The 27,288-nt window shown below is 41.3% G+C and overlaps 1 protein-coding gene across 1 annotated transcript; it reads left to right on the plus strand.

Moving 5' to 3' along the window:
• The first annotated feature begins 364 nt into the window (after positions 1-364).
• LOC134067774 (uncharacterized) lies at positions 365-26,306 on the plus strand. Its single transcript, XM_062523210.1, has 6 exons — positions 365-592; positions 2,545-2,636; positions 8,875-8,959; positions 9,567-9,617; positions 22,445-22,588; positions 22,763-26,306. The coding sequence occupies exons 1-6, from the start codon at positions 476-478 to the stop codon at positions 22,892-22,894; spliced, it is 621 nt and encodes a 206-aa protein (XP_062379194.1). The 5' UTR covers positions 365-475; the 3' UTR covers positions 22,895-26,306.
• Positions 26,307-27,288: the final 982 nt, after the last annotated feature.

The raw sequence follows: 27,288 nt of genomic DNA on the forward strand, positions 1-27,288 counted from the left end.
TGATAAGAGTTCAACAGAGACAACTGTAGAGAAACCTTTGCACACAAGAGCGTCTTGTATGATCACATGTTCACAGTCATTGACATATTCATAGTCAGTGTCAATCTCGCCGCCTCTACCGGTCCGTACGTGTGCCAAGTCGGCTTTGGTGTTGTAGGCTACGGAATTGCATTTCCCCCCCCATAACTTAATTGTTGAAAGACGTGCAATGCAATTGACTGCATCAGGGAGATCTGATACCGCTTTCTCTAAACCCACACCCTTTCGGAACAAAATCGTTCATGAAAATTGTGGAAGGGTACTGAAAGTGAAAGTGAAAGTAAGAGCGCGCAGTAGATTAGCCTATTTACGCGCACGGGTTACGGGGCGCAGGTCCCGATGATTCTTTTCAGGAGTCGAAATGGACTATTTCTCAAAATTAAACGGACATTATAGGTCTTGAACCACTGGATTACTTATCGGATATGTTTCCAACATGTGCTTCGGTCTTGCTGCCCTGCGCGCACTCTGCAGCATTTTACAGATGATTTCACAGGCGACGTATTTTATCATCGGAATATCCTACTTCTTACTAGGTATATTTCGGAGGAAGGTAGGTAGTCAACAATTTGGCCATGTCTACGATTGCGATCTGTAGGTTCTGAATTGTAATGCTGCGTCTGTCTGTCATATGCGGATCAAAGAGGTGGCATCGTGGCACTTATGGAAACTCATTCACATGGGAACAATTGCGTATGCCCTATATTTTGTGTTTTGGTTATACCACCCGTAGCCTATAGCCTACAGTCACAGTGTAGCCTGTTTATAGCATTGGATAATATAGCCTACACATATTGATGTTAGTTGAGTTACGTAGGCTAGTTCAGTGATTTAAAAAAAAAAAAAAAAAAAAAAAAACTTCACCTTTATGATAAAGATCAGGTTGAAACAACAATACTGATCCTGGTCCGTGTAACGCTTTGCAGTGCTTTGTTCTATTTGCAGATTTCACATGAAAATAATGAAAAAAAAAATTAAATTTCAATTATTTATTTTTCAGACTACTCGGTAAATTGATGATTGTTGTGTGTTTTATTGTTTTGCATTGAGTACACTTGGGATTTTCTCCTCAGAAGTTCGAAAGTCAAACATTGACTCATATTCTAACTTTGTGTTTTTGCGCTTGGGGTTGGACTGAACCATGAACGCTGGGGGTTACCGGAGAGTTGCGTTGTGGCCCAGAGGTTTCACTTCACCCGATGTCTGCTTGGGTTAAGAATGGGATGTTATTAATGGGCTTAGCCTACTCTTGTCAACTTGTTGTTTAACAGCTTCTGTAGGCATGTTGGTGGAGAGGTTTTAGTTCATGCGTAGGGTTGCTCACATTTATTCAAACCGTCAACAACCGTGAACAAATGCTATCGTAGGCTTGCATATAGGCAGCATGAAAGCGTCACCGACTCCGCACCATAGACCCCCCCCCCCCCCCCCCCCAACACACACACACACACACACACACACACACACACACACACACACACACACACACACACACACACACACACACACACACACACACACACACACACACACACACACACACACACACACACACACACAGACCAGCACCATCGGCAGAGATTGCAACAAGTGCATGAGACAAGTTAGGCTATCTGAAGGACTGTGAAGTCTAACCATCGAGGGCGCAGGTGAGGGAATGATGAGTTGAGCGGTCCTCAATCGCCTCCAGTCGGTCTAGATAGGCCTACGTCTCGAGCTCACTTGGCATGAATTTGACTTGATAACTCGATCTGTATCATTTATAGCCTATCTCTGCAACTGGCCAGAGGCGCCACGTAGGCCTATACATCCCTTGGCGCGTTTGGTTCAGTCCAACCACGATGCAGAAATGGAAAAATGGAAAATTGGAAAATGGACTCAATTTTAGCTTTGTTTCAAATGCATTATTAACCGTTTCAAAAACCACACTCGAAAGTTAAAAATATAGCATCAATTGTCCATTTGCTGAGTAGACTGACAAATGGATAATGAAAGTTTTGAACCCATTTTCCATATTTTCATGTGAATTCTGCAAATAGAACAAAGCACTGCAAAGCGTTACACGGACCGATCGTCTGATCTCATTGCAATGCTTGAATGTTGAGTACTGATATACTCAGCTAAAACACGTGTGTGTCTGTGTGTGTGTGAGTGTGTGTGTGTGTGTGTGTGTGTGTGTGTGTTTGTGCAATGTATTGCGTAGGGCAAGCAGCTGCTCACACCGAAGCTGTGAATTACTGACAGGACGCTTAATGACGCCGATTTGACTTTTGATTTAGCAAGACTGGCTTAGTGGGGCGCTGCATATTCAGGTTACGGAGTCAAACTGTTTTGTAACGCCCTTTGCGTTGCCTTGAACATTAACTTCCTAAAACGGCATAAGCCAATCACTGCTCTCTGCGCTAGTAGTCGCGCTGAACTTCAAATGTGTTGAAGAGACAATGCACTGCTGCAAAGAGGATGTGACAGTATTTACAGAGTATGCTTTTGGTGAATGTTTTCCAGAAAGGCTTGAGATGTGTGTGCCTCCTCAGGGCAGCTGTGTGTCTGGCCCATCCCGTCAGAAGTGAGGTTTGGAACTCTTTCTTAATGTTGAGGTATAGCAACCACAGTAAGACTGCCTTCGTAACATTGTATTCATTTCAGAATGAAGGTCTGTTCACACCAGGAACGATAACTCTAGGCTAACCGTAACGATAAAAAACGTCCACACTGACCAACGATAGAAGGTCTCCTTGTGTTAATGACTGTGATGGCTCTAAGTGATGAGTTCTGATTGGCAGTTAGCTTTTTTATCGTTCTCAAAGAGATCCCCAACAATATCGTTCTTCATGTCGTTATCGTTATAATTTGTGCGTGAACGTCGTCATTCATATTAATGAAAGCGATATATATGTATAGACTTGTTAGGCCTATAGTTATCATTCTTGGTGTAAACGGCCGTGGAACACGGTGAAACTCTCAGTCATGAGCTTGGCCTTGGTGCTATGCTGTAGGCCTAGGTTACACCTTTATCATGACAGTAGGCCTACTAATGAGATTTTTCATGTAGCCTAACTCGGTAAATTATCAAGTTGTTATTGCAAACATTAGGCTATGTGAGTAAACATAACAATTAGCCTACAATTAATAATAAGTCTCACATCATTAGAAGAAGGTTAATCAATTATGAATACTAGGCTATTTAGTGTATGGCATACACCATGATGGTTATGACAGCCTTATGAAGAGGATTCAAATGCTAGTCTACTTGAAACACCATTTGTGAGTTCCTATCACTGTATTTATAATCACTGCACTGAACTGTGCATTCTAAAGCATTCTGCGTTTATAACTTTCGTGACAGATGCTTTTATCCACTCTGTAGGTTGACAGAGTGCAAAGAGATCGTGTAAGGAAGAGCACAGTACATTTGTGTTAGGCAGGTTACAGTGTTGGAAGTTACAGAAAATGTTCTTAAATTCTTCAAGGACAAGTTCGTCCGAAAGGCTGAGCTAAGCTGTGTTTAAAAACAGTTAGGCTACTATGGCTCTTCAGAGTGCTGCAGGTGTTTAGGGACTTTAACATTTTAAGGGATTTTAACATTTAGATCGGTTAGATATCACATTCGTGCCTAATGCTTAGACCTTGTGCTATAATATGGGTTTTCTGTTTTTAACCTTGAAATGGCTAACATTGTAGCCTATGTTTAAATCCACAATGATTGACTAGAGTGTGTGAGAGATTCACAATTGTGTGTTCTCCTTAGTGAAACATGTATCACCTTTGGTTCAGATCAGTTTACTCAAAACTGCAAGTCGCATATAAATGTTTAGAATAGAATGTTTTTATTCTCCGATTTGACATCTGACCCAAAAATACACAGATAAATGATCATGGAACAAAAGCTGAGATGTTTTACCATCTCTGCAAGATGTATAGCTAAATATGGGATGTCTTACTATGCTCTGAGGAGGCTAAATCAGTTGTGGGGAGGAAAGAGAAAAGCTGAAGTACAGACAAGCTGATGGTGACTACTTTTCCGTGTGCTTGATTCTACGAAAAACAAGAATAAAGAGACACAGGCACATGTGTTAGGTTTACAAAATACTTTTTTTTTTTTCATTTTATTTTTAAATGTCGCAAACAATTTCATTTAAGAACCAGGAACAACAACATTAAGGAAATTACATAAACAAACATTTACAAACAAGCAGATCTACAAGAATGACAAGACGACAAGTATAACAAAGATAAAAAAAGAACATACTTAACAAAACATCAATTCATATTAACATTCACCTATGCGCGTGCGCGCACACACACACACACACACACACACACACACACACACACACACACACACACATATATATATATACACACACACATACACAGTATATATTCAATTAAACCTTTACACGAAATTCAATACATTTTACAACTGTACAACATATATTCAAAATATTGACAGATAAGACAAATAGAAATGTAATTACACTAATTAAACTATTATAACCATAATCTCTGTAGTTATTGTTATAAGCAACACTCTTGCCACAGCCACACACACACACACACACACACACAAACAGGCTTACCATAGCTGAGGATGATGGGAAATTAATTTAATCCTCTAGAACATCATTGTCTACCTTTTCGCCCAGAAGCTACCTATCTTCCATGCCCATGTCCATGCCATGGTGGCCCTTGCTGTGGATGTCAGCACTGACATTAACGTGCTCGCCAAAAATGCCATTGGAATTATTTCCGCAATCACAGATATGCATGTACCCAAAGAGACTGTCAAAAAATATGGAAACCAGAGACCATGGATAAATAAAAACACACGGAATGCCCTGAAACAACGCACAGCTGCATATAAATTAGGACCGAAGACTGGCAATATGGATGACTACTGTACATAGCAGCAGCATACAATGTCAGAAAAGCAGTAAGGGATGCCAAGAGGGAATATGGAGAGGAGGTGGAGTCCAAATTCCAGCAAGGAGACCTAAAAAGTGTATGGCAGGGGCTAAAAATCATGACTGACTACAAAGCCCCACCCTCCTCCTCTGGAGATGCAAGTAAGGAGTTGGCGAACAGCCTCAACACTTTCAAGTGCCCACTGCAGCAAGTAAGGAGAGTGGCGGACTAGGAGGGAACAGAGGACCACTCGTTCTCTCTGAACACAATGTCAGGAGGACGTTTAAGCAAGTAAACACCAGGAAGGCTGCGGGACCAGGCGAGATAGGACAAGTTCTCAAGATCTGCGCCGACCAATTGGCACCAGTGTTCACAGCTATATTCAACCGGTCCCTGGCACAGTCCATCATCCCCACATGCTTTAACAAGTCTACTAGTGAACTATGTGAGACTTGTTGATTATATAGGTCAGCCTTCAGTACGATCCTTCCCTCCAACCTCCCACCATAGAGAGCATCCTGACTGGGTGCATCACCGCTTGGCATGGTAGCACCACCATCCAAGACCGAAAGGCCCTGCAGAGAGTGATGCGTTCAGCCGAACGTACCATAGGGGAGCAACTCCCTAACCTAAGGGACATCTACTGTATACCAAGCGATGCAAGGACAAGACCACCAAAATACTCCGAGACCCCAGCCACCCAGACTATGGTCTGTTCTCTCTGCTTCGCTCAGGAAGCCGATATTGCACACTGGTGGAAAGGACTAAGAGACTCAGGAGGAGTTTCTTCCCCAAAGCCGTCCGGTACTTGAATGGAACTGATTGCACATAGCACTTTCTCCTCTATATGTAAAGCCCCGCCTGACATCTTGAATGTATTGTTCTTCTTGTTTGCAGCTGTTTGTTACTGTTTTGGTGGGTCTGTGTCAGTTTGTACTGTATGTCTCTTTTTACTTAGAATGGAGCCGACTGTAACATTTCACTGCATCATATGTGACCAATAAATTCTGAATCTGAATCTGGGGTAAAGGGCCGTTCACACCAAGAACGATAACGATAATGATAACTATAACCATAACGATAAAAGCGTCCACACTGGCCAACGATAAGAAAAGTCTCTCCTTGTGTTAATGAATGTGATGGCTAGAATATTTTGGGTTCTGATTGGCTGTTACCTTTTTATCGTTCTCAAAATCGCTCTGAAAGTGATCAGCAACGATATCGTTCTTCATGTCGTTATCGTTATAGTTTATGTGTGGACGTTGTCATTCATATTAACAAGAGCGATATTTATTTATAGTTATCGTTATCATTATCGTTCTTGGTGTGAACGGCCCTTAATGCTTATGTTTGTCAATGACCTGGAGCTCATAAACCTCCCGTTGCCTGCCTCCACCCCAGTTGCATACTTCTCTCCCTCCGTCTAGAATATCATTCCGTGTCAAATCAGATAAGGTTGTGGCTGCACCGTCTCAGATTTTGTCCCAACTTTGTCTATATCATCAATGGGTCCTAAAACCAAGGCATGTGAATATTTCTGTGCAAATCATTTGTCTTCTTATCTTTTTCAGACCTTGAAATTCTTTCATTTTTTACAGCTTGAAAAACACATGCCATGTTTGGGCATTAATGTCTTGACAAATATGTTCCCTAGCCTCCCTAATTTTTTAGTGTGGAAGATCAACTCATAATAAGCATGTGTAAACTATGTAGTTACAAAGTTTTTACTAAATATCTCTTGACTTTTGAAAGGGCCCTAGATTTGAAAAAAAAAAAATGCATGAAGTGTGATATTGAAAAAAACTATTTGTTTTTCACATGGTATCAGTCACTATTTTCTCTTCAAATACATCAGTTTATTCATATTTTCCCACAATTTGAAGTCTCTACAACCAATGACCATGACAATAAGGATAAAATAAGGCATGTTTTGTAAATATAGCCATTCCATTCAATTCAAGTGCCCTATCTATCAGAGTCCATGCTTTGAAAAAGGAGCAAAATGCGATGTTATATTTCACCTGAGGAGGGTGCTGAAATCGTTTTGAAAATGTTTATTTGGGTATTCTCAAAACACCTGTAACTACATGCATTTATTCTGTGAATGGGACTCAGTACAATGTTGGTACTTTACACACTAAATGTCCATATACTTTTGTGTAATAATTTACAGGTTTTAGTTATGAAACTTAAACATTGTGTAGAGAGTCGAAGTCGGTGCTGCAACCATTTTCCTGGATTTTGTCTGATTTCACACGGAATGACTCAACAGTGATAGAGATTATTATTCTCAGAGCTCACTACTAAGTGTTACTCCCTTGGCTAAACCATATACTCTAGCACAAAAGCTTACAAGCAAACATTCATGAACGAATGAGGAAGGAGATATGGCAAAATATCTAGACAGCGTATGCACATACATACACATTGTGCTTTGTACTACAGTTGCATAAAGACAAAACACTGCTGGGAAAATCATGTGTTGACGAGTAGGCTAAATGGATGCAAAAGCTTCCAACATTTAGCCTCCCAGCAACCTCATAAGCACAGGCAACCTGACTGCTTCAAAGCTAATACTTTGATACATTTATTACAAATCTTCAGTCATACGGTTATGAAAACAATCAAAGTCAATAAATAAAACCCTTACATTACAATGATTACACTATCAGTGAGCAACACTGTCCTCACACAGCGTAAATGTTATATTGTGATATTTTGCGAATAGCTAAGCAAGGCAGCAAGATAAGCAATTTGGCTACAAACTGCAAATTGCGCTACATATTTCGATGGAATAACAGGTTTATTTACCCTCTAAATGTGAAGGTTGCAGGTAATGTTGGTCACATGCCATTGTCTGTGCAGGCAGGCGTTTACACAACATACACTGCATTTACAGAAGTATTGGGTCACCTGTCTTAACTCGCATATCAACTTAAGTGACATCCCATTGTTAATCCATAGGGTATAATATTACGTCTGTCCACTCTTTGCAGCTATAACAGGTTCAACTCTTCTGGGGAGGCTTTCCACAAGGTTTAGGAGTGTGTATATGGGAATTCGTGACCATTCTTCCAGAAGCGCATTTGTGAGGTCACACACTCATGTTGGACGAGGAGACTGGCTCTCAGTCTACGCTCTAATTCATCCCAAAGGTGTTCTATTGGGTTGAGGTCAAGACTCTGTGCAAGCCAGTCAAGTTCATCCACACCAAACTCTGTCATCCATATCTTTATGGACCTACATAGAGTCCTGTGTAGGTCCACAATGTGTTAATGGCGATGCTCTAGCGCCTGCTATGCCATAATGTAACAACTGAGCAGTGGTCATATTTTTCACATTGGGTACAGGGTAGTATGCTGTATCATATCTGTGGTAAAAAAAGGGTGGAGTGGACCAAACAGTGAAATACATCATTCATCAGACCCATGCAGACTTGAAGTGTTGCATTTTTATTTTTGTTAATTTAGTCCTGAAACCTAGGCTGGGTGAACTCTGCCTGAATTTGGATTTCGCCCGGCAGTTCAGGCTGGAAACATGCACATCTATCTCCTCTGTTTCCTGCCAGAACCTTTGGCTCCAATCAGAAACTATAGCTTATCCAAAAGACGCACCGGATCGTTGGTCTGATTGGTTGAAGGACTATCCAAGCGTACAGAGTCATGATTTGAACGATGCCAATAGATCTTGACAGTCCCGCCCCTCCTCCGAGAGAGCACGCCTCTTGTGCAGTAGAAATAAAGCGCAGACTCCTCATACTAATGTTCAAACTTAAAAGATTGAGCTTAGTATGGTGATAGCCAGACTACCTGAAACCCTGAATGGGATTTATGATGCATCATTATACATGATACAGTATCATGACATATTGGTTTTGTGAAAATAATTGTATTTGATATGTAAAGTAAGATATGATGTTGGCCTTTGCAGCTACCTGAGTGCCTTGCTGACCAGCGTTGATGCTTCCCAGTTATCTGAAATTAGCGCAGTGATCCCTAAGAAGCATGAAATTACAGTAAGCAACCTCTTTCATCTCTTATTGTGATTATTCTGTCTCAATAGTCCCTAAGAAGAAAAACATTACAGTGAGCCATCATGTTCACCTCTTATTGTGATTATTCTGACTCAATAGTCCCTAAGAAGATTATTCTAGGTGTCGACAAGTATGGTGATTTTCAGGGCCAGTACCATAATGAAAGATACAGATTATCAGTATTTAAGATGATATATGAATTCAACATAATATAGGACTTAAATATCTGCTAAAACTATCTGATATATGGTGATAAGAGCAGTCAGACATGGCTGGGACAAAATAGTGAAATATCATGCTTGTGATGCGTTATCGAAAAGCCAGCGTCAAATACTGCTATTTTCATGCAGGTTCTTTAAATAGAAAAAAAGGGTTAATTTGATTACAAGCCACTGACTTCTCATGGCAGCATATATCAAATAAATGAGGGTGAAATTGCACTGAAGAAATTGCTAGGGAGACATGACATACAGTGCAAAATCTATGCACTTTCTTGTATAATGAATATATTATTACTGCTTTTTGCCTATTTAGGGGTATATAGATATTTTGATGAATTTTGTTATTGAATGTGTGTCTTTTCTCCCAGGCATCGGATGTCATGCTCTACACCCCAGCTGTACGTTTGATTATGGAGGAAGTAAGTAGTGCTTTTGTCCAACTGTCCAAAATGACAGCATTTGACCTATTTTTCTGACACATTTTACATGTTTATGGCTTCTCAATAGATTAGAAATATAGCCAAGAAGTCCTAGTAATGGATTTGAGATTCATGGCTTTGAGATGCTGGAAAGGCACTTCAATTTCTACAGTGTTTTGTGTCGTATGTGTTCAGTGTTTTGTGTTGTATTCTGAGTGTGAGTACACTGTTGACCTGATTGATTCACATTTGAAAAGAGAAAGAGAAAGAATGTGGAACTGGTTGCGGAAGTGTTCTGGAGACCTTACTTTGCAATTTACTTGTCCATAGCAAAGACTGCCAGTCAAATGTACCAAAGCACGTTGAGGCGAGGACTCTGATCCTGGGGGTTTATTACAGGGGGTTTTAGTCATGCGGAGGCGCAGCTTTATCTGTGCTCTTTGGGGAGTTGTTCCCTATTGCCTATACCAGTTCCCCATTTGCATTTGCCAATCAGAGACACAGTTTCCTGTTTCCTGTTGCATGTAGAGTGCTTGCCTAAGCATTATTTAGTGTTCTGTTCACAGATGCTTTGTCACCACAGCGGTAGCTAAATCAACCACCTGTTGGATTTTAGTTTTCGAGGACGGTCACTCAGTGAAGTTTGCTGTTTGAGGCCGTTGAAAAAACAGCTAGTGATTATGGCTGATGCGGTCACACACTACTTATTTTTACTTATATTGAAAGTAGATGTACCGCAAATCGGTACAAAATATGAACGCCGTTAGTCCTGCACATTTTCTCCGCAAAAATAACTCACGTTTGTCAATTTGTCAAATCTCCTACTCCAGCCCCTACTCAACGTTTCTGTAATGAGTGTGTGCACAGTGTTTTGTTGTAGTGTTTGTGTGTGTGTGTGTGTGTGTGTGTGTGTGTGTTTGTGTGTGCCTATGAAAAAATCATCATACCCCTTTGAAATAGTCACTTTCTTATGCCTCATCAAAATGACCATTTCTATCTATCTATCTATCTATCTATCTATCTTTTGGTCTGTAAAACTAGGGAAACCAGGCTGTATGGAAATATAAAAGTTGTGTTTATACCTTTATCAGAATTGTCAGGGTAGCCATTGAAATTTCAGTCATTTTCAGCCATGAATTGCCTGATTTTCAAAGTTCTCCAAGGGGAACCCAGAACTCAGCAACGAAAAAAAAGCTGGAAGGTTTTATTAAATGGCTGTTCATAGTTCCACATACCTATCACATATAAAAAGTATGAGCCGATTTGGCTGACCCCCATCTTCCGACCTCTTCCGACCTCTGCCTGGTTTTCTCATGCAATGACTCTCAGCCCTAATTTTGGTTCTCGAGGATGGTCACTCATTGAAGTTAGTTGTTTTAGGTCAGGGCTATTCACCTAGCGGCCCGTTGGATTTCTTACCTGTGGCCCGCTTGCAAACTGCGTTCAAATCTGGCTGTCATGAAAAAAGCAAAAAGCTGCAAAAGTAAACAATGTTGCATGGCACGGGCCTATCACACTGGGCTGAATGGGCTGGTGCGTTCGTCTATCAATTCAATCTGACACTGAAAATAGAGTAACGCACGGTTAAAAAGTTTCAGTGTGCTCTGAGCACTTGGAGTGGCAATTTTCGAACGCACCCATAACACAGTTTCCGCATTGGCAGCATTAATCCTAATGTTAAAGTGTAACTGCACTTTTTTGAGCTGTTGATTGATTGAAAATACTCATAAGTGGTGAACTACACTATTACAAAAATCGTGTTTCCCGAGAAAAGTAACATTTTGTATGATTTTGTATTGGAGATATAGCTCTCCGCGCCTTCTACAGGTTGAAACATGCCATGGCATTTTGGTCCAAAATGCTGACGTAGTCCTGCACTTCTCTGCCAACTCTACGTCACCGGGTCGTTACAAATTAGGAATGAAACGCCCAACACTTGCTGCCCTGATTACCTGTGTCCTGTGATAAGCCATGTCTGCAGCACTCATTCCCAGATTGACACGAAATCACCATGGTTCGCGTGTGCCTCTCCTTTCCAAATTTCATAACGTCCCGCCCATTTTGAAAGCCTTTTTCAGAAATGTGAAATGGGTGGAGTTATGGGGTGCAGTTACACTTTAAAGCCTAATGTTAACCATGTCTCTGAAACGCAAAATTGATTACAAAACGCATCAGTTCTTCGGAATTGACAAGTTGGCCTATTGTCGTTGACATAATAAACTGAAGTGTTTACTATGGAATTAATGCATTTTGGTAATGAAGGAATACACTGTTGAGTGGCACTTCAAGTCAAAGAAGTAAAGTAGCCTAGCCCTCAGTCACTTTTGTATGGAACAAAGAGAGCTATGATAGCATCCCTGGACATTGACCCATTACCCATACAAGGGACCTTTTACGAGGATGAGTATGATATATCACCTGATTGAGTCATTACAGTGCTGCTTATTGCTTGTATGTTTCACTGTGGTTTGCTTTTCAAATATGAATTATGACTCAATTTGGATGTGAATGATAGTTAGCCCATCACTTGATTGAGTCATTACAATGCTGCTTATTTGTCGGGATACTGTTTCACTGGTTTCTTGTAAAAATTTGAGCTATGACAGGAGTTGGGTATGAATGTTATATTCCATCCCATGACATTGTCTTACTGGTTTATTTGACAAATAATTCGGACATGCTCTGTAAGCACCTTATGCCTGTTAGGAATTGTTTTGAGAGCCTATTGATGCATCTCAGAATAAAGGAATATCACCACTACGTGTTTGTGAATATCTTTAACTGAACTTATTTAATGTAGCTTGATACTTATAAGTGCATGTCTCATAGCCACAATACAGTCATTTTAGCAATGCCATATTTTGGGTGACCCACAAAGACCCAATGGCTGTCATGTCTGTTTTAGGCTGTTGAAAAAAACAGCTAGTGATTATGGCTGAGGCGCTCACATATGGTCTAGCCTGAGTTATTCCATGTGAAACTAGATGTACCACAAGGCAGTACAAAATATGGCCAGCCTCGTCTTTCAGTGTCTTGGGAATCAATGACACAAAATTACTGAAGGAAAAAAACAAAAAATCCGGAAAACGGAAAACAACTCTGACTTTTTATGACCATTTGACTGCGCGGAGGTCATAAGACATCAACAAGCAGTAGTTTTGCTCTACTTTAAAAAAAAAAAATGTTTACTGTACTTAGGCTATGACAGATTTACACTAGAATACCCTAGTCTAGCAGATTGGGAAGTAGATGGCGTGAAAGTGAAAGTGAAAGTATGACATTAGAAAGGTAAACAAAAGTTATGGTTGCTTTTCACAAGTGCAATGAAGAAAACTGGTGCCTGAAAGTTGACTTATTTAACAGCAATTTGGATTACACCTACTTTTAAAAGGGGTATAAGGATATATCTCATATCTGTTTTCATACATACTGTATGGGTAGTTGACAAATGGCCAAGAAAAAGTACCTTTTTGGATATCATCACTTTTTAAGAAAAACTATATATTCACGAAGTATGAAAACTGCAATTCCAGAAAATAATCGGTCACTCATTTTGTCAATGACCTCACATATTTTTTTTTCACGTTTTCACTCAACTGCATTGTGAATGTGTCCTATGGTGTGATATTTAAAAAGTACTAAGAAATGATATTGAATAACATAAAAATAATACTTGAGACATAATTGTTCACATTATTAATTATTTTCTTAAAATGATATTTATTTCACATAAAAGTATTACAGTAATTAGAATAATTTTCACCATGAGATTAACTTGATTAGCTTTTTCCTATGAATATCAATACAACCTTTTTTGCCAACCTTACAAAATTGTTTGAAATTGTACCAATATAAGAGGAGATATTATTGTAACTACCCTAATGGAAAAGCTTATCTGTGTGTGTGTGTGTGTGTGTGTGTGTGTGTGTATGAGCCCGCTTGCCTGCATGTGTGTGTTTGTGTGTGTGGGAGGGTGGGTGTTTATGTGTGTGTGCATGTGTTTGTGTGTGTGTGTCTGTGTGTGTGTGTGTGTGTGTGTGCATGTGTGCCTGTGTGTGAGTCTGTGCGTGCCTGTGTGTGTGTGCATGTGCATGTGTACTGTATGTGTGTGCCTGTGTCTTAATGTGTATGTCAATTTCAGTGTTCAATTTAATTTCACTTATAGAGCGCCAAAACATTACACATGTCTCATGGCGCTTTTTAGAGTGTTAAACATTCAGAGAGAGCCCATGAGTTCCACGACTCAAGGGCCCAACCCATCTGCCTAGGGTCAGTTACAGTACAGTAAGGTATTAGCTGGCTATTGTTGTGGGGCAGTCTCTCATTAATGCTTCTTGTGAGTTCTCTTTTGAGATGTTTCCTAAACCAGACTGTAGAAAGGGATTGGCTCTGGGATGCCTGTTGAGATCTTGGGAAGCGTTGACATCATTCAAAGTGACAAAAAATGAAGGAAGTTGCCCATTTGAAAACTCCAGTGAAGTATTCACAAAGACCAAGTTGTCAGTTCTTGTTAAGGATGGTGGTATGGTGGTTGTGGTGCACCCTGATGTGTTACAGTTCTTAGGCAATGTTGTTGGGTATGAGTAGCCTACTTGCATGTGACAGTGAGAGAGCTGGCCACTGTGGAAAGACTCAATAGCATGAGCACTCGATACTGATATCCTGATATTTTCTGTTAGCGTTGTAATTCCACCAGTAAATAATCATTTAAATTAATTTATTGTATTTATGTAATATGTATTGGGCTCATTTTCCACCTCCTTTCAAGCAAAACAATTGATTTTTACCTTTCTCCCCTTTGTCCAGTCTGTGAGTCTGGCGATTACAACTTTTAGCTCCAGCCTTGTCTTCTCAAGTTAGAAAGTGCAATAAGACTGACGGAAAATTAAATGTGGTGATTTTCTAGGCTGATTTGACATTGAAGTATATCTCATTCTGGGCTATTCACCTAGCGGCCCGTTGGATTTTTTACCTGTGGCCCGCCCGCAAACTACGTTCAAATCTGGCTTTCATGAAGAAAGCAAAACGCTGCAAAAGTAAACAATGTTGCATGGCTCGGGCATCACACTGGGCTGACTGGGCTGGCCCTCCGTCTCGGAGCTCACGCTGCTGCGCTGGGGACTGCAGGAGAGCAGACTGCCCTGCTGGGAGTAACTGCGCGCGCACACACACACACACACACACACACACACACACACACACACACAGGAACAATTACACATAAACACAGATAACAATCACACACACACACACACACACACACACACACAATTTCTGGTCATTCAGTTCAATAATCTAAACTAAAGATTCTAGTTATTCATATTCAGGGCATTTTATGCCCAGTAAACTCCATCAGTCTGACGAGCCACAGCAGATGAGTCAGTGTGTAGCTTCCTCGTCATGTCATCTGATTTACTGTTACATGTACATGTCGGTAGGCTACATGTCAGCGACGCTTTTATTTCATTAGCTCCCAGTCCGCTAGCGGCAGGGCAGCTAAAGTGCACTAGAGTGTAGTGTACAGTACGATGTGTAAGATGATCCCAGGGAGGGTGTGCTGTGCTGTGCTGTGCTGGAGGAGTGTGTGTTTGTTTGTGTGTGTGTGTGTGTGTGTGTGTGTGTGTGTGTGTGTGTGTGTGTGTGTGTGTGTGTGTGTGTGTGTGTGAGCCACTCTGTAGCCTCTGTGGGGAGCTGCCCTGTTGAGTCACCAGTAACAGCATTAGCAGCCCAATTAGCGCTCGACTGGGAGTGGGCGGGTAATGCACCATTTAGCCTGGGTTTGGGCAGGTCCACTCAGCTGGCACACACTGGTGTGTTTGAGTGTGTGTGTGTGTGTGTGTGTGTGTGCGTGTGTGTGTGTGTGTGTGTGTGTGTGTATGAGCCCGCTTGCCTGCATGTGTGTGTTTGTGTGTGTGTGGGACAGAGATGGGGGACTCGAGTCAGACTTAAGTCGCCAGATTGAGGACTTGTGACTTGCTTGATCAACAGTGAGAAAAGACTTGACTTGACTTGGACTTGCTACTCATGACTTGAGACTTGACTTAGACTTGCATGCAACTACTCGACAAGTCATTGCTGTCTTGGTTAATTGGTGAACAATAATAATAAAAACTATTTTCGATTGGATATTTCCTGTTGCATGTGGGCGAACCTGGCAACCTCTCTACTAGGTGCTAGGTGACGCGCCTGCCATCTACAGTAGGCTATAGCGATCGGGGTTTAGAAGATGGAAGCTGTTACCAGTTCCCAAAATCATAACATTTGGATTTAAAGACTATTCAACTCAACAAAAGAAACGATTCGCCGAGTGCAAGGTGTGCAGCGCAAAAATATCCGACACATCCAGCACAACGTCAAATTTTATTTCGCCATTTCCGACTACACAAAGAAAAGTAAGAAATGTCTCTAGCAGCTAGCTAATTTCACATTATTTTTTAATCTAACGTTAGCTGGCAGCTAACATCCCATCTCCATCTGTCAAATGTGACAAGAGCTTACTGTTTGCATCACATTAAGTTTTATCATGTTGACTTAGTTTCACATTGATCCCGCCTATCAAATAACAGACAATTTGACTGAAATAGGCTACGAATCACTGAGTGCGCAAACCTCCTCCAAGCGAACACATCACCTCCTCTTGCATCCATCCATAACTTTTTGAGTTATCTTGCGAACAAACAAACATCAAACCAACAAACCCCGATAAAAACATAACCTCATTGGTGGAGATAAAAACTTCGAAACGGTCTTTGTCCCGACTCCCGATGCACATAATTGTTGACATTCTCGATAATGTGGAGGGGAAGCTGAGATGCATGACTGCAAGTAGCCTAGGCTACTTCTTTGCGTTGGATCAATCCTCAATCATCAATGTAGCTGTTAGTTTGTTAGCGCTAGCTGCTTTTATTTTTTGTTAAATCATAAAGTATAACAGCCAACGAACATGCACAAACCCTATTACTGTAAATGTATGTATAAGTAGCCTATATGAGAGATGTATGACATAAATGAGAAATGGGCCACTTTCAAGAGTAAATCGTAGTAGCCTAACATAGTGTCACCATTTCATTTCCGTATGGTATTTATTAATGGAATATTATGCAATGAAAACATGAGCTGCTGTTCCCATGATAAACTACCGTGTTGAGTACTCTGTCTGGTAATTTGGTACACCAGGCCCTGTAGTCGTTCCTAGTAATTCTGATCCTGCTGGTCCTAGTGAGCATTTATAATTATTCTTTAGCATTATATCCCCTTCTTCTAAGGAGGGCTACATAAAACTTAGGCTGCCGTCTCTTCAAGTTTTAAGACGGTTGTCTTCCAGCTTATTATATGACTTGACTTGTGACTTGCTTTACCTAAGCTATGACTTGACTTGACTTGACTCGACCTAAGCTATGACTTGACTTGACTTGACTCGACCCTCACAAAAATTACTTGGGACTTGCTTGAGACTTGAAGGTTAAGACTTGAGACTTGCTTGAGACTTGCATATGTGTGACTTACTCCCATCTCTGGTGTGGTAGGGTGGGTGTTTATGTGTGTGTGCATGTGTTTGTGTGTGTGTGTGTGTGTGTGTGTGTGTGCATGTGTGCCTGTGTGTGAGTCTGTGCGTGCCTGTGTGTGTGCATGTGCATGTGTAGGCTACTGTATGTGTGTGCCTGTGTCTTAATGTGTATGTCAATTTCAGTGTTCAATTTAATTTCACTTATAGAGCGCCAAAACATTACACATGTCTCATGGCGCTTTTTAGAGTGTTAAACATTCAGAGAGAGCCCATGAGTTCCACGACTCAAGGGCCCAACCCATCTGCCTAGGGTCAGTTACAGTACAGTAAGGTATTAGCTGGCTATTGTTGTGGGGCAGTCTCTCATTAATGCTTCTTGTGAGTTCTCTTTTGAGATGTTTCCTAAACCAGACTGTAGAAAGGGATTGGCTCTGGGATGCCTGTTGAGATCTTGGGAAGCGTTGACATCATTCAAAGTGACAAAAAATGAAGGAAGTTGCCCATTTGAAAACTCCAGTGAAGTATTCACAAAGACCAAGTTGTCAGTTCTTGTTAAGGATGGTGGTATGGTGGTTGTGGTGCACCCTGATGTGTTACAGTTCTTAGGCAATGTTGTTGGGTATGAGTACTTGCATGTGACAGTGAGAGAGCTGGCCACTGTGGAAAGACTCAATAGCATGAGCACTCGATACTGATATCCTGATATTTTCTGTTAGCGTTGTAATTCCGCCAGTAAATAATCATTTAAATTAATTTATTGTATTTATGTAATATGTATTGGGCTCATTTTCCACCTCCTTTCAAGCAAAACAATTGATTTTTACCTTTCTCCCCTTTGTCCAGTCTGTGAGTCTGGCGATTACAACTTTTAGCTCCAGCCTTGTCTTCTCAAGTTAGAAAGTGCAATAAGACTGACGGAAAATTAAATGTGGTGATTTTCTAGGCTGATTTGACATTGAAGTATATCTCATTCTGGGCTATTCACCTAGCGGCCCGTTGGATTTTTTACCTGTGGCCCGCCCGCAAACTACGTTCAAATCTGGCTTTCATGAAGAAAGCAAAACGCTGCAAAAGTAAACAATGTTGCATGGCTCGGGCATCACACTGGGCTGACTGGGCTGGCCCTCCGTCTCGGAGCTCACGCTGCTGCGCTGGGGACTGCAGGAGAGCAGACTGCCCTGCTGGGAGTAACTGCGCGCGCGCACACACACACACACACACACACACACACACACACACAGGAACAATTACACATAAACACAGATAACAATCACACACACACACACACACACAATTTCTGGTCATTCAGTTCAATAATCTAAACTAAAGATTCTAGTTATTCATATTCAGGGCATTTTATGCCCAGTAAACTCCATCAGTCTGACGAGCCACAGCAGATGAGTCAGTGTGTAGCTTCCTCGTCATGTCATCTGATTTACTGTTACATGTACTGTACATGTCAGCGACGCTTTTATTTCATTAGCTCCCAGTCCGCTAGCAGCAGGGCAGCTAAAGTGCACTAGAGTGTAGTGTACAGTACGATGTGTAAGATGATCCCAGGGAGGGTGTGCTGTGCTGTGCTGTGCTGGAGGAGTGTGTGTTTGTTTGTGTGTGTGTGTGTGTGTGAGCCACTCTGTAGCCTCTGTGGGGAGCTGCCCTGTTGAGTCACCAGTAACAGCATTAGCAGCCCAATTAGCGCTCGACTGGGAGTGGGCGGGTAATGCACCACTTAGCCTGGGTTTGGGCAGGTCCACTCAGCTGGCACACACTGGTGTGTTTGAGTGTGTGTGTGTGTGTGTGTGTGTGTGTGTGTGTGTGTGTGTGTGTGTGTGTATGAGCCCGCTTGCCTGCATGTGTGTGTTTGTGTGTGTGTGGGACAGAGATGGGGGACTCGAGTCAGACTTAAGTCGCCAGATTGAGGACTTGTGACTTGCTTGATCAACAGTGAGAAAAGACTTGACTTGACTTGGACTTGCTACTCATGACTCGAGACTTGACTTAGACTTGCATGCAATGACTCGACAAGTCATTGCTGTCTTGGTTAATTGGTGAATAATAATAATAAAAACTATTTTCGATTGGATATTTCCTGTTGCATGTGGGCGAACCTGGCAACCTCTCTACTAGGTGCTAGGTGACGCGCCTGCCATCTACAGTAGGCTAGAGCGATCGGGGTTTAGAAGATGGAAGCTGTTACCAGTTCCCAAAATCATAACATTTGGATTTAAAGACTATTCAACTCAACAAAAGAAACGATTCACCGAGTGCAAGGTGTGCAGCGAAAAAATATCCGACACATCCAGCACAACGTCAAATTTTATCCGCCATTTCCGACTACACAAAGAAAAGTAAGAAATGTCTCTAGCAGCTAGCTAATTTCACATTATTTTTTAATCTAACGTTAGCTGGCAGCTAACATCCCATCTCCATCTGTCAAATGTGACAAGAGCTTACTGTTTGCATCACATTAAGTTTTATCATGTTGACTTAGTTTCACATTGATCCCGCCTATCAAATAACAGACAATTTGACTGAAATAAGCTACGAATCACTGAGTGCGCAAACCTCCTCCAAGCGAACACATCACCTCCTCTTGCATCCATCCATAACTTTTTGAGTTATCTTGCGAACAAACAAACATCAAACCAACAAACCCCGATAAAAACATAACCTCATTGGTGGAGATAAAAACTTCGAAACGGTCTTTGTCCCGACTCCCGACGCACATAATTGTTGACATTCTCGATAATGTGGAGGGGAAGCTGAGATGCATGACTGCAAGTAGCCTAGGCTACTTCTTTGCGTTGGATGAGAGTAGGCTACAGATGTGATGGATGTTACATCACATCTGTAGCCTACTCTCACCATGGACGTTAGGAAATGTCTACACATTCTTAAAAATGGAGTGGGAGCATACAGTAAATGCACTGAATATGAGGCTATGTTGCACTAACTGGTTTTCAGTTTTGTGCTATCATTGAATGGTGATTTATGTGAGCCCTTTGCACTGAAATGAATACTTTTCACTCATGTGGCTGTAAAATACTTGTATTTGTCATTAAGGAATGTATAGGCCTATTAAAAATGCATTTGAGCATGACAAAAATGAAATGTATATACTGTAGCCTATGTTATATACATTTAATTCTTATTCAGAATTATTTTGTAGCTTCTCTCATGTCAGATGTGCGAAAGTGTGCAGCCACATTTGGCCCTCTGATGGTGATGATAAAAAATTGTGGCCCTCTTAGTCATGAAAGTTGCCCATCCCTGGTCTACCACATCAATGTAGCTGTTAGTTTGTTAGCGCTAGCTGCTTTTATTTTTTGTTAAATCATAAAGTATAACAGCCAACGAACATGCACAAACCCTATTACTGTAAATGTATGTATAAGTATATGAGAGATGTATGACATAAATGAGAAATGGGCCACTTTCAAGAGTAAATCGTAGTAGCCTAACATAGTGTCACCATTTCATTTCCGTATGGTATTTATTAATGGAATATTATGCAATGAAAACATGAGCTGCTGTTCCCATGATAAACTACCGTGTTGAGTACTCTGTCTGGTAATTTGGTACACCAGGCCCTGTAGTCGTTCCTAGTAATTCTGATCCTGCTGGTCCTAGTGAGCATTTATAATTATTCTTTAGCATTATATCCCCTTCCTCTATTTGTTAGCCCTTTTGTGCAAAGGAGGGCTACATAAAACTTAGGCTGCCGTCTCTTCAAGTTTTAAGACGGTTGTCTTCCAGCTTATTATATGACTTGACTTGTGACTTGCTTTACCTAAGCTATGACTTGACTTGACTTGACTCGACCTAAGCTATGACTTGACTTGACTTGACTTGACTCGACCCTCACAAAAATGACTTGGGACTTGCTTGAGACTTGAAGGTTAAGACTTGAGACTTGCTTGAGACTTGCTTGAGACTTGCATATGTGTGACTTACTCCCATCTCTGGTGTGGTAGGGTGGGTGTTTATGTGTGTGTGCATGTGTTTGTGTGTGTGTGTGTGTGTGTGTGTGTGTGTGTGTGTGTGTGTGTGTGTGTGTGTGCATGTGTGCCTGTGTGTGAGTCTGTGCGTGCCTGTGTGTGTGTGCATGTGCATGTGTACTGTATGTGTGTGCCTGTGTCTTAATGTGTATGTCAATTTCAGTGTTCAATTTAATTTCACTTATAGAGCGCCAAAACATTACACATGTCTCATGGCGCTTTTTAGAGTGTTAAACATTCAGAGAGAGCCCATGAGTTCCACGACTCAAGGGCCCAACCCATCTGCCTAGGGTCAGTTACAGTACAGTAAGGTATTAGCTGGCTATTGTTGTGGGGCAGTCTCTCATTAATGCTTCTTGTGAGTTCTCTTTTGAGATGTTTCCTAAACCAGACTGTAGAAAGGGATTGGCTCTGGGATGCCTGTTGAGATCTTGGGAAGCGTTGACATCATTCAAAGTGACAAAAAATGAAGGAAGTTGTCCATTTGAAAACTCCAGTGAAGTATTCACAAAGACCAAGTTGTCAGTTCTTGTTAAGGATGGTGGTATGGTGGTTGTGGTGCACCCTGATGTGTTACAGTTCTTAGGCAATGTTGTTGGGTATGAGTACTTGCATGTGACAGTGAGAGAGCTGGCCACTGTGGAAAGACTCAATAGCATGAGCACTCGATACTGATATCCTGATATTTTCTGTTAGCGTTGTAATTCCACCAGTAAATAATCATTTAAATTAATTTATTGTATTTATGTAATATGTATTGGGCTCATTTTCCACCTCCTTTCAAGCAAAACAATTGATTTTTACCTTTCTCCCCTTTGTCCAGTCTGTGAGTCTGGCGATTACAACTTTTAGCTCCAGCCTTGTCTTCTCAAGTTAGAAAGTGCAATAAGACTGACGGAAAATTAAATGTGGTGATTTTCTAGGCTGATTTGACATTGAAGTATATCTCATTCTGGCGTAATAATCAAGGAATGTTGCGAACGTACCATGGGCGCAGTGATATTATGCAGTACCTGAAAATAGTCCCCGTAAGCAACAAGCAGTAGTAGTGTGTGATATTACCACGGCCATGGTACGTTTGCAACCATCCTTGATTATTATGCCAGGAAATTAGCTTAAATTCCCCAAATGGTGGAATAAATGGCCATTTCACCACAGACATATTTTCAGACTTCAGACATTGGCATTTCTTTAAATCAAGCTACAAAACTACATGTAGGCAAGTAAACTGATGTAGAAGAACTGTATATTGTTAGTATTGTCTACTGTGGATGTGCTTGCACTTTATTATGAATGACATATTATGATTTTTTGTGATCCAGAAAGGCTGTGAGTGCTTCTTCATGCAGTGCTACCTGCTGGAGCTAAATGTCTACATGAACGAAAACGAGTTCCCTGACAAGTCTATAGACACAATAGAAGAAAATCTTGATGCCATAAAGGAATGCCTTAAAATGAAGTCCGATGTAAGTCAATAAAATTCAATATAAATCATTCCATGAACAAATGTCCTCTTTTTGTCAGAAAACAACTTGTAAGATGACAAGTTGATGTGAATTCATTCACTGTTTAAATGTTTGAAACATAACCTGCTTTATGTTAGCCACATGTTACATCTCTACATTTCCGTTTGTTCCTAGATCAGCATAATCTGCTCACCATGTGAAGTTCAACCTGTTGCCAATGTGTCCACGTTCTTAGAAAGCCTGAAAGACACTTTAGATTACTTTGGAGAGCAGGCTATTGACTGTAATTGTAATGGTCCTTCCTGAGGATCTGCTGTGCTGCTGCTCAAACACACTGATACAAATGGTCTATATTGTGAACAAAAGCAATGTAAGCTAATATCCGATCCACAAAGTTGTAAAATTCTAATATAAGTTGTTTTTAAGCTATTATGTATGAATCTTTTGTATGTTTAAGAACCTTATAGAATATGCCCCATGTTTTTTTTACGACACATTTTGAATGTCAGGAATATATATGATAGTGTATGATGCTTTTTTCTCTTACTATCTTGCCTTTTCTGTTGTCTCCTTTATAATGTACCGTGTTACAAGGCATGCGAGGTACTCACTTCACTCACTTGCCAAGGATGCCTCTCACGAAAGTGTCTCAGAGATGAAAGTGTGTTTTGTGATGGGATTGGGATTGGGATTGGGATTGAGATTGGTGGGGATACTCTGCACTTAGACGCAGCACAGTAAGCTGCTGCTGAAGAAACCAAAGGAGTGAACATATGACAATAGGATTTCTTTAAACGTTCAGTGTATTGACTTACTGCTATATTTGCACTCTCTATATTTAATGTAGCAACAATGACAATGGCTTCGAGTACATAATGTGAAGAATATCATTCTATAACAGCAAACTACTGCCAATTGCCTGCCACTAACGTTTGTATAATCATGCCGCGCACACACACATGCATAAATATACAGAGGCGTATTTACTGACCCACTACTTCTGAGGAACTCTGAACGCTGTGCTGGGGTTTTCCAGGAGCGCAGGCTTAAGGGGAGCTCATTACTGAGCATATAGGAGATGCATGCTCCACCTGTACCAACTGAGAGCTGATAAAGTTAAGTTCCCCTGGAAACAACTCTGCTCTGGAATTACTCAGGCCACTCTGCCCCCTGGAAACAAATCTTCTGGCTTTCATTGTGATCTAGCTCATCAGAAGACACTGAGGTGGTGGAGAGGCCACAGGGTGGTGCTAGCATGGACCAGAGAGGTCCTGATTCCTGATTCGCGGAGCAGCAGGGCTGTGTTTTGGGCATAGCTGCCCTCACTTCCACCCTGAACTCTTCCGCCGCTCCCCTCTCCCTTTGCACGGCCTCCGGTCCGCAGGGGATCCTGTCTGTCACAGAGTCCTGCGTCTGTCCGCCCGCCAGCGCTCACCCCACTGTTGGCATGACTGCGCATGTCCTCCGCATCTTCGCGACTTAGAATGTGCTGCGAATGCAGGAAGTCCAAGTGCCTCTCAGCGACAGCTACTAACACAGAAAGCATATCAGATGCTGCAGAGCCTCTCCCTGGACCTCCAACTAGAGATGCACCGATTGCAAGTTTTTGGCCGATTCCGATTTCCGATTTTTCATCGAGTTTGACCGGCCGATACCGATTTTAGCCGATTCCGATTTAATTTCTTCTAACCACTTTACAGCACAAACAAAGAGTTATTTTCTAGCCTATATATTTTTTTAATACAACATGTTAGAAATGTAATCAACTTATCAATGGCTGGTAGAAAAATGTGAATAGACAGATTCTTCTTCAAGTCTTCTTCAGCTGCAGTAATCCAAGTGTGGGACATTCATTTCACACATGTAGAAATGCACTAGGAACACTATTTCTTTTCTTCTCACATCCATATGCAATATCCAACTGTAAATATCTTCAGAATACTGATAACTGAAGTTAGTGCTACATAGGCTGAGATGTTGGAAAATGACAAAAAAAATAATAATTTTGAGAAGCCTTGAAACACAGCAAATTACATTCTCAGTCCACACTCTTCTTTGAACTTTCGCGATTGCTTGCGGATACTAAGGAAGTGTCCATATTTGGATGGCATAACGTCATGCAGGAGCTTTCCAACGACACCACGCATGATATGTTTTGTATCACGGTCGCGGTAGTTTATGACACGTTAGAATGCTAACTTTTGGCGAATTTAGAAGAAATATACAGGCGTGATCAGACAAAAGGTAATGAAATAAACCTCTAAATGTGTAAATCGGACTTAGTTGTTGTAGTAGTGTGAAAGAATACATGATAAGTTGGCAAACCGAAGCAAAACTATGTTTATTCCTGCCGTGCTATGTCGCTGCTTATTGATAGCGCTTGTGGTTCAGCTGTGGGCACGCAATTAGCGGCAAGGACGGGCTTTGGAGCGCTGTAACCTGAAGTGACAGCTTAGTATAGTAAATTCCACGCAATATGGCAAAGCACAGCGTTCGCTGCATAGAAAAACTCAGTATTAGCGCTTTATCTAGCCCTGACTGTTGGCCTAGCTTCATCAAACTTTGCAAACTCAGCTGTGAGTGTGATGTTGTTACAAGTACGTGCGAGTGCATTTGACCGGCATAAAATCGGCATGTCTCAGACTGACCGGCCGGTCGCCGGTCGTGGCCAATCACGTGAAAATCGGCCGATTCCAATCGGCGGCCGATCGATCGGTGCATCTCTACCTCCAACTGCTCCTCTGTATCCCACAACTCCTGCAGGTCCATAGCTGCCACTTTATTCACCGTTTTGTTTTGATGAATGAACAGTTAGCTCGGGCAGTTCTCTGTCTTCTCAAACACTACCGCTTTTATTTCTCTGTGTCAGAGAGCCAAGGATGTAGTCAATTTCTCTTCAAATATGAAGAAAATAGACATTTCTTAGATATAATATAGATAATAATATATGTCATATATTAGATAGTATATATATAATATAACATAGAACTTTCTCTGTCAAAACTGGCATCTCAATTTGCTCTGTTTCTACTGTATGTCTGAATGTAAAATGTGAAGTGTATAATCTTCAAAACCACCATTGCCACTCCCTCTATGTGATGTACCTATAAAACATCTTGCTTCTCTTACCAGGAGCTTCTCTTTCTTTCTTTCTGTTCTGTTGGATGATCACATGGACTCCTAGGCTGGGTGAACCCTGCCTGATCCTCCGGGGAATTGAATTTCACCCGGCAGCTCAGGCTGGAAACCAGCACATCTATTTCCTCTGTTTACTGCCAGAACCTTTGGCTCCAAAAGAAACTAGCTTATCCAAAGACACACCGGATCGTTGGTCTGATTGGTTAAAGGACTATCCAAGCGTACAGAGTCATTACAGAGATGCCCATTGATCACCCCTCTTGTGCAGTAGAAACAAAGTGCAGCCTCCCCAGACTAATGTTCAATCTTAACAGATTGAGCTTAGTATGGTGAAAACCAGACTAATGGACTCCTATCTTGCCAAGTCAATGATGATCTGACCAACTTCTTTTCTATGGTGAAGTCCACCTCCCATCTGTGTCATGTGGTATGATGGGTGGAAAGACGGAAACAAAAAAAAGGGAATGAATGAATTACTGTGAAGTAGAAATGTCTTAGAGGACAGTTGTAAGATTGAAACCAGTCTGTGTTGTTTTTGTACAAATGTAAGGCATGCGAAAATAAAAGCCTTTCTATGGTATGCTGTTGTTGATTGAAGACTTTATACATGTATGATGATTTAAAGTGAGATTAAATTTGGGGGAAAATGTAGTTTGAGTTTGAAGAGAAAAATGTCAACACTGGTTAGTTTTAACAAACTAAATTCTTTTTCTTTGCTTCCAGCAAGAACAATATGTCAAGTCAAGTCAATTTTATTATTCCATGGGGAGTTCACTCTTTTCCAGGTTACGTTTATAGCCAGAATTTTCCAGACCTTTCCAGAATATTGAGAATGTCTGGTAGAGATGCAGTATGTCTGGGTCTGTTATGAAAAGCCAAATATCATCAGCATATAGGCTGACATTTTGTGAGGCAGCCCCTAATATCTTTAAAAGTCACACAGCTCCAGAATGTATGGACATAAAACACCAGCCTGTCACTGAAATTGTCTGTCTTACCCACTCCTCAGTACACCCGAGCCAAATAAATGCAGGATGGAAAAACTGAAAAACTGAGAATAGGTTTGAGATTCTTAAAAAAGACCTCTCCTTTTCAGCTTCTGCAAACTTTTGACTCTGCCTTGTGCAACACAGACTTACACACATGCACTAGTTTCGTTTTCATTGTTGTGTATGTGTGTTTGTATGTAGGTGTCTGTGTTGAACTGCTGATTAACCCCCCCCCCCACACACACACACACACACGCCCTATAGTGGTTCAGTCCAATACCTAATTGGGTAATTGTCTGGCCTATTTAAAGGCAGGGTTTTCACATGTGGGAGACAGGGTAGCCATGGAAGAACTGGAGGTCCAAGATTAAGGGAAGTCTCGATGTTATTTGAAGTTTAAAAAGTTAACCCTAGCTTGCTGTGAGGGAGAGTTTGTCCAGAGTTTTGCAAGGTCGCCTTGTTTGGACCTGTTGCTGAGAAGGTTGCCTACTTTGTTGCCTAGAAGTGTTGCCTAGAGTGTCTTGAACCCTAATTATCATGCCTGGACTCTGATCGTGCTTCCACGTTCTGCCT

The sequence above is a fragment of the Sardina pilchardus genome, chromosome 2 (genome assembly GCF_963854185.1).
Source record: "Sardina pilchardus chromosome 2, fSarPil1.1, whole genome shotgun sequence".
In the NCBI taxonomy this organism is placed as follows: Eukaryota; Metazoa; Chordata; class Actinopteri; order Clupeiformes; family Clupeidae; genus Sardina; species Sardina pilchardus.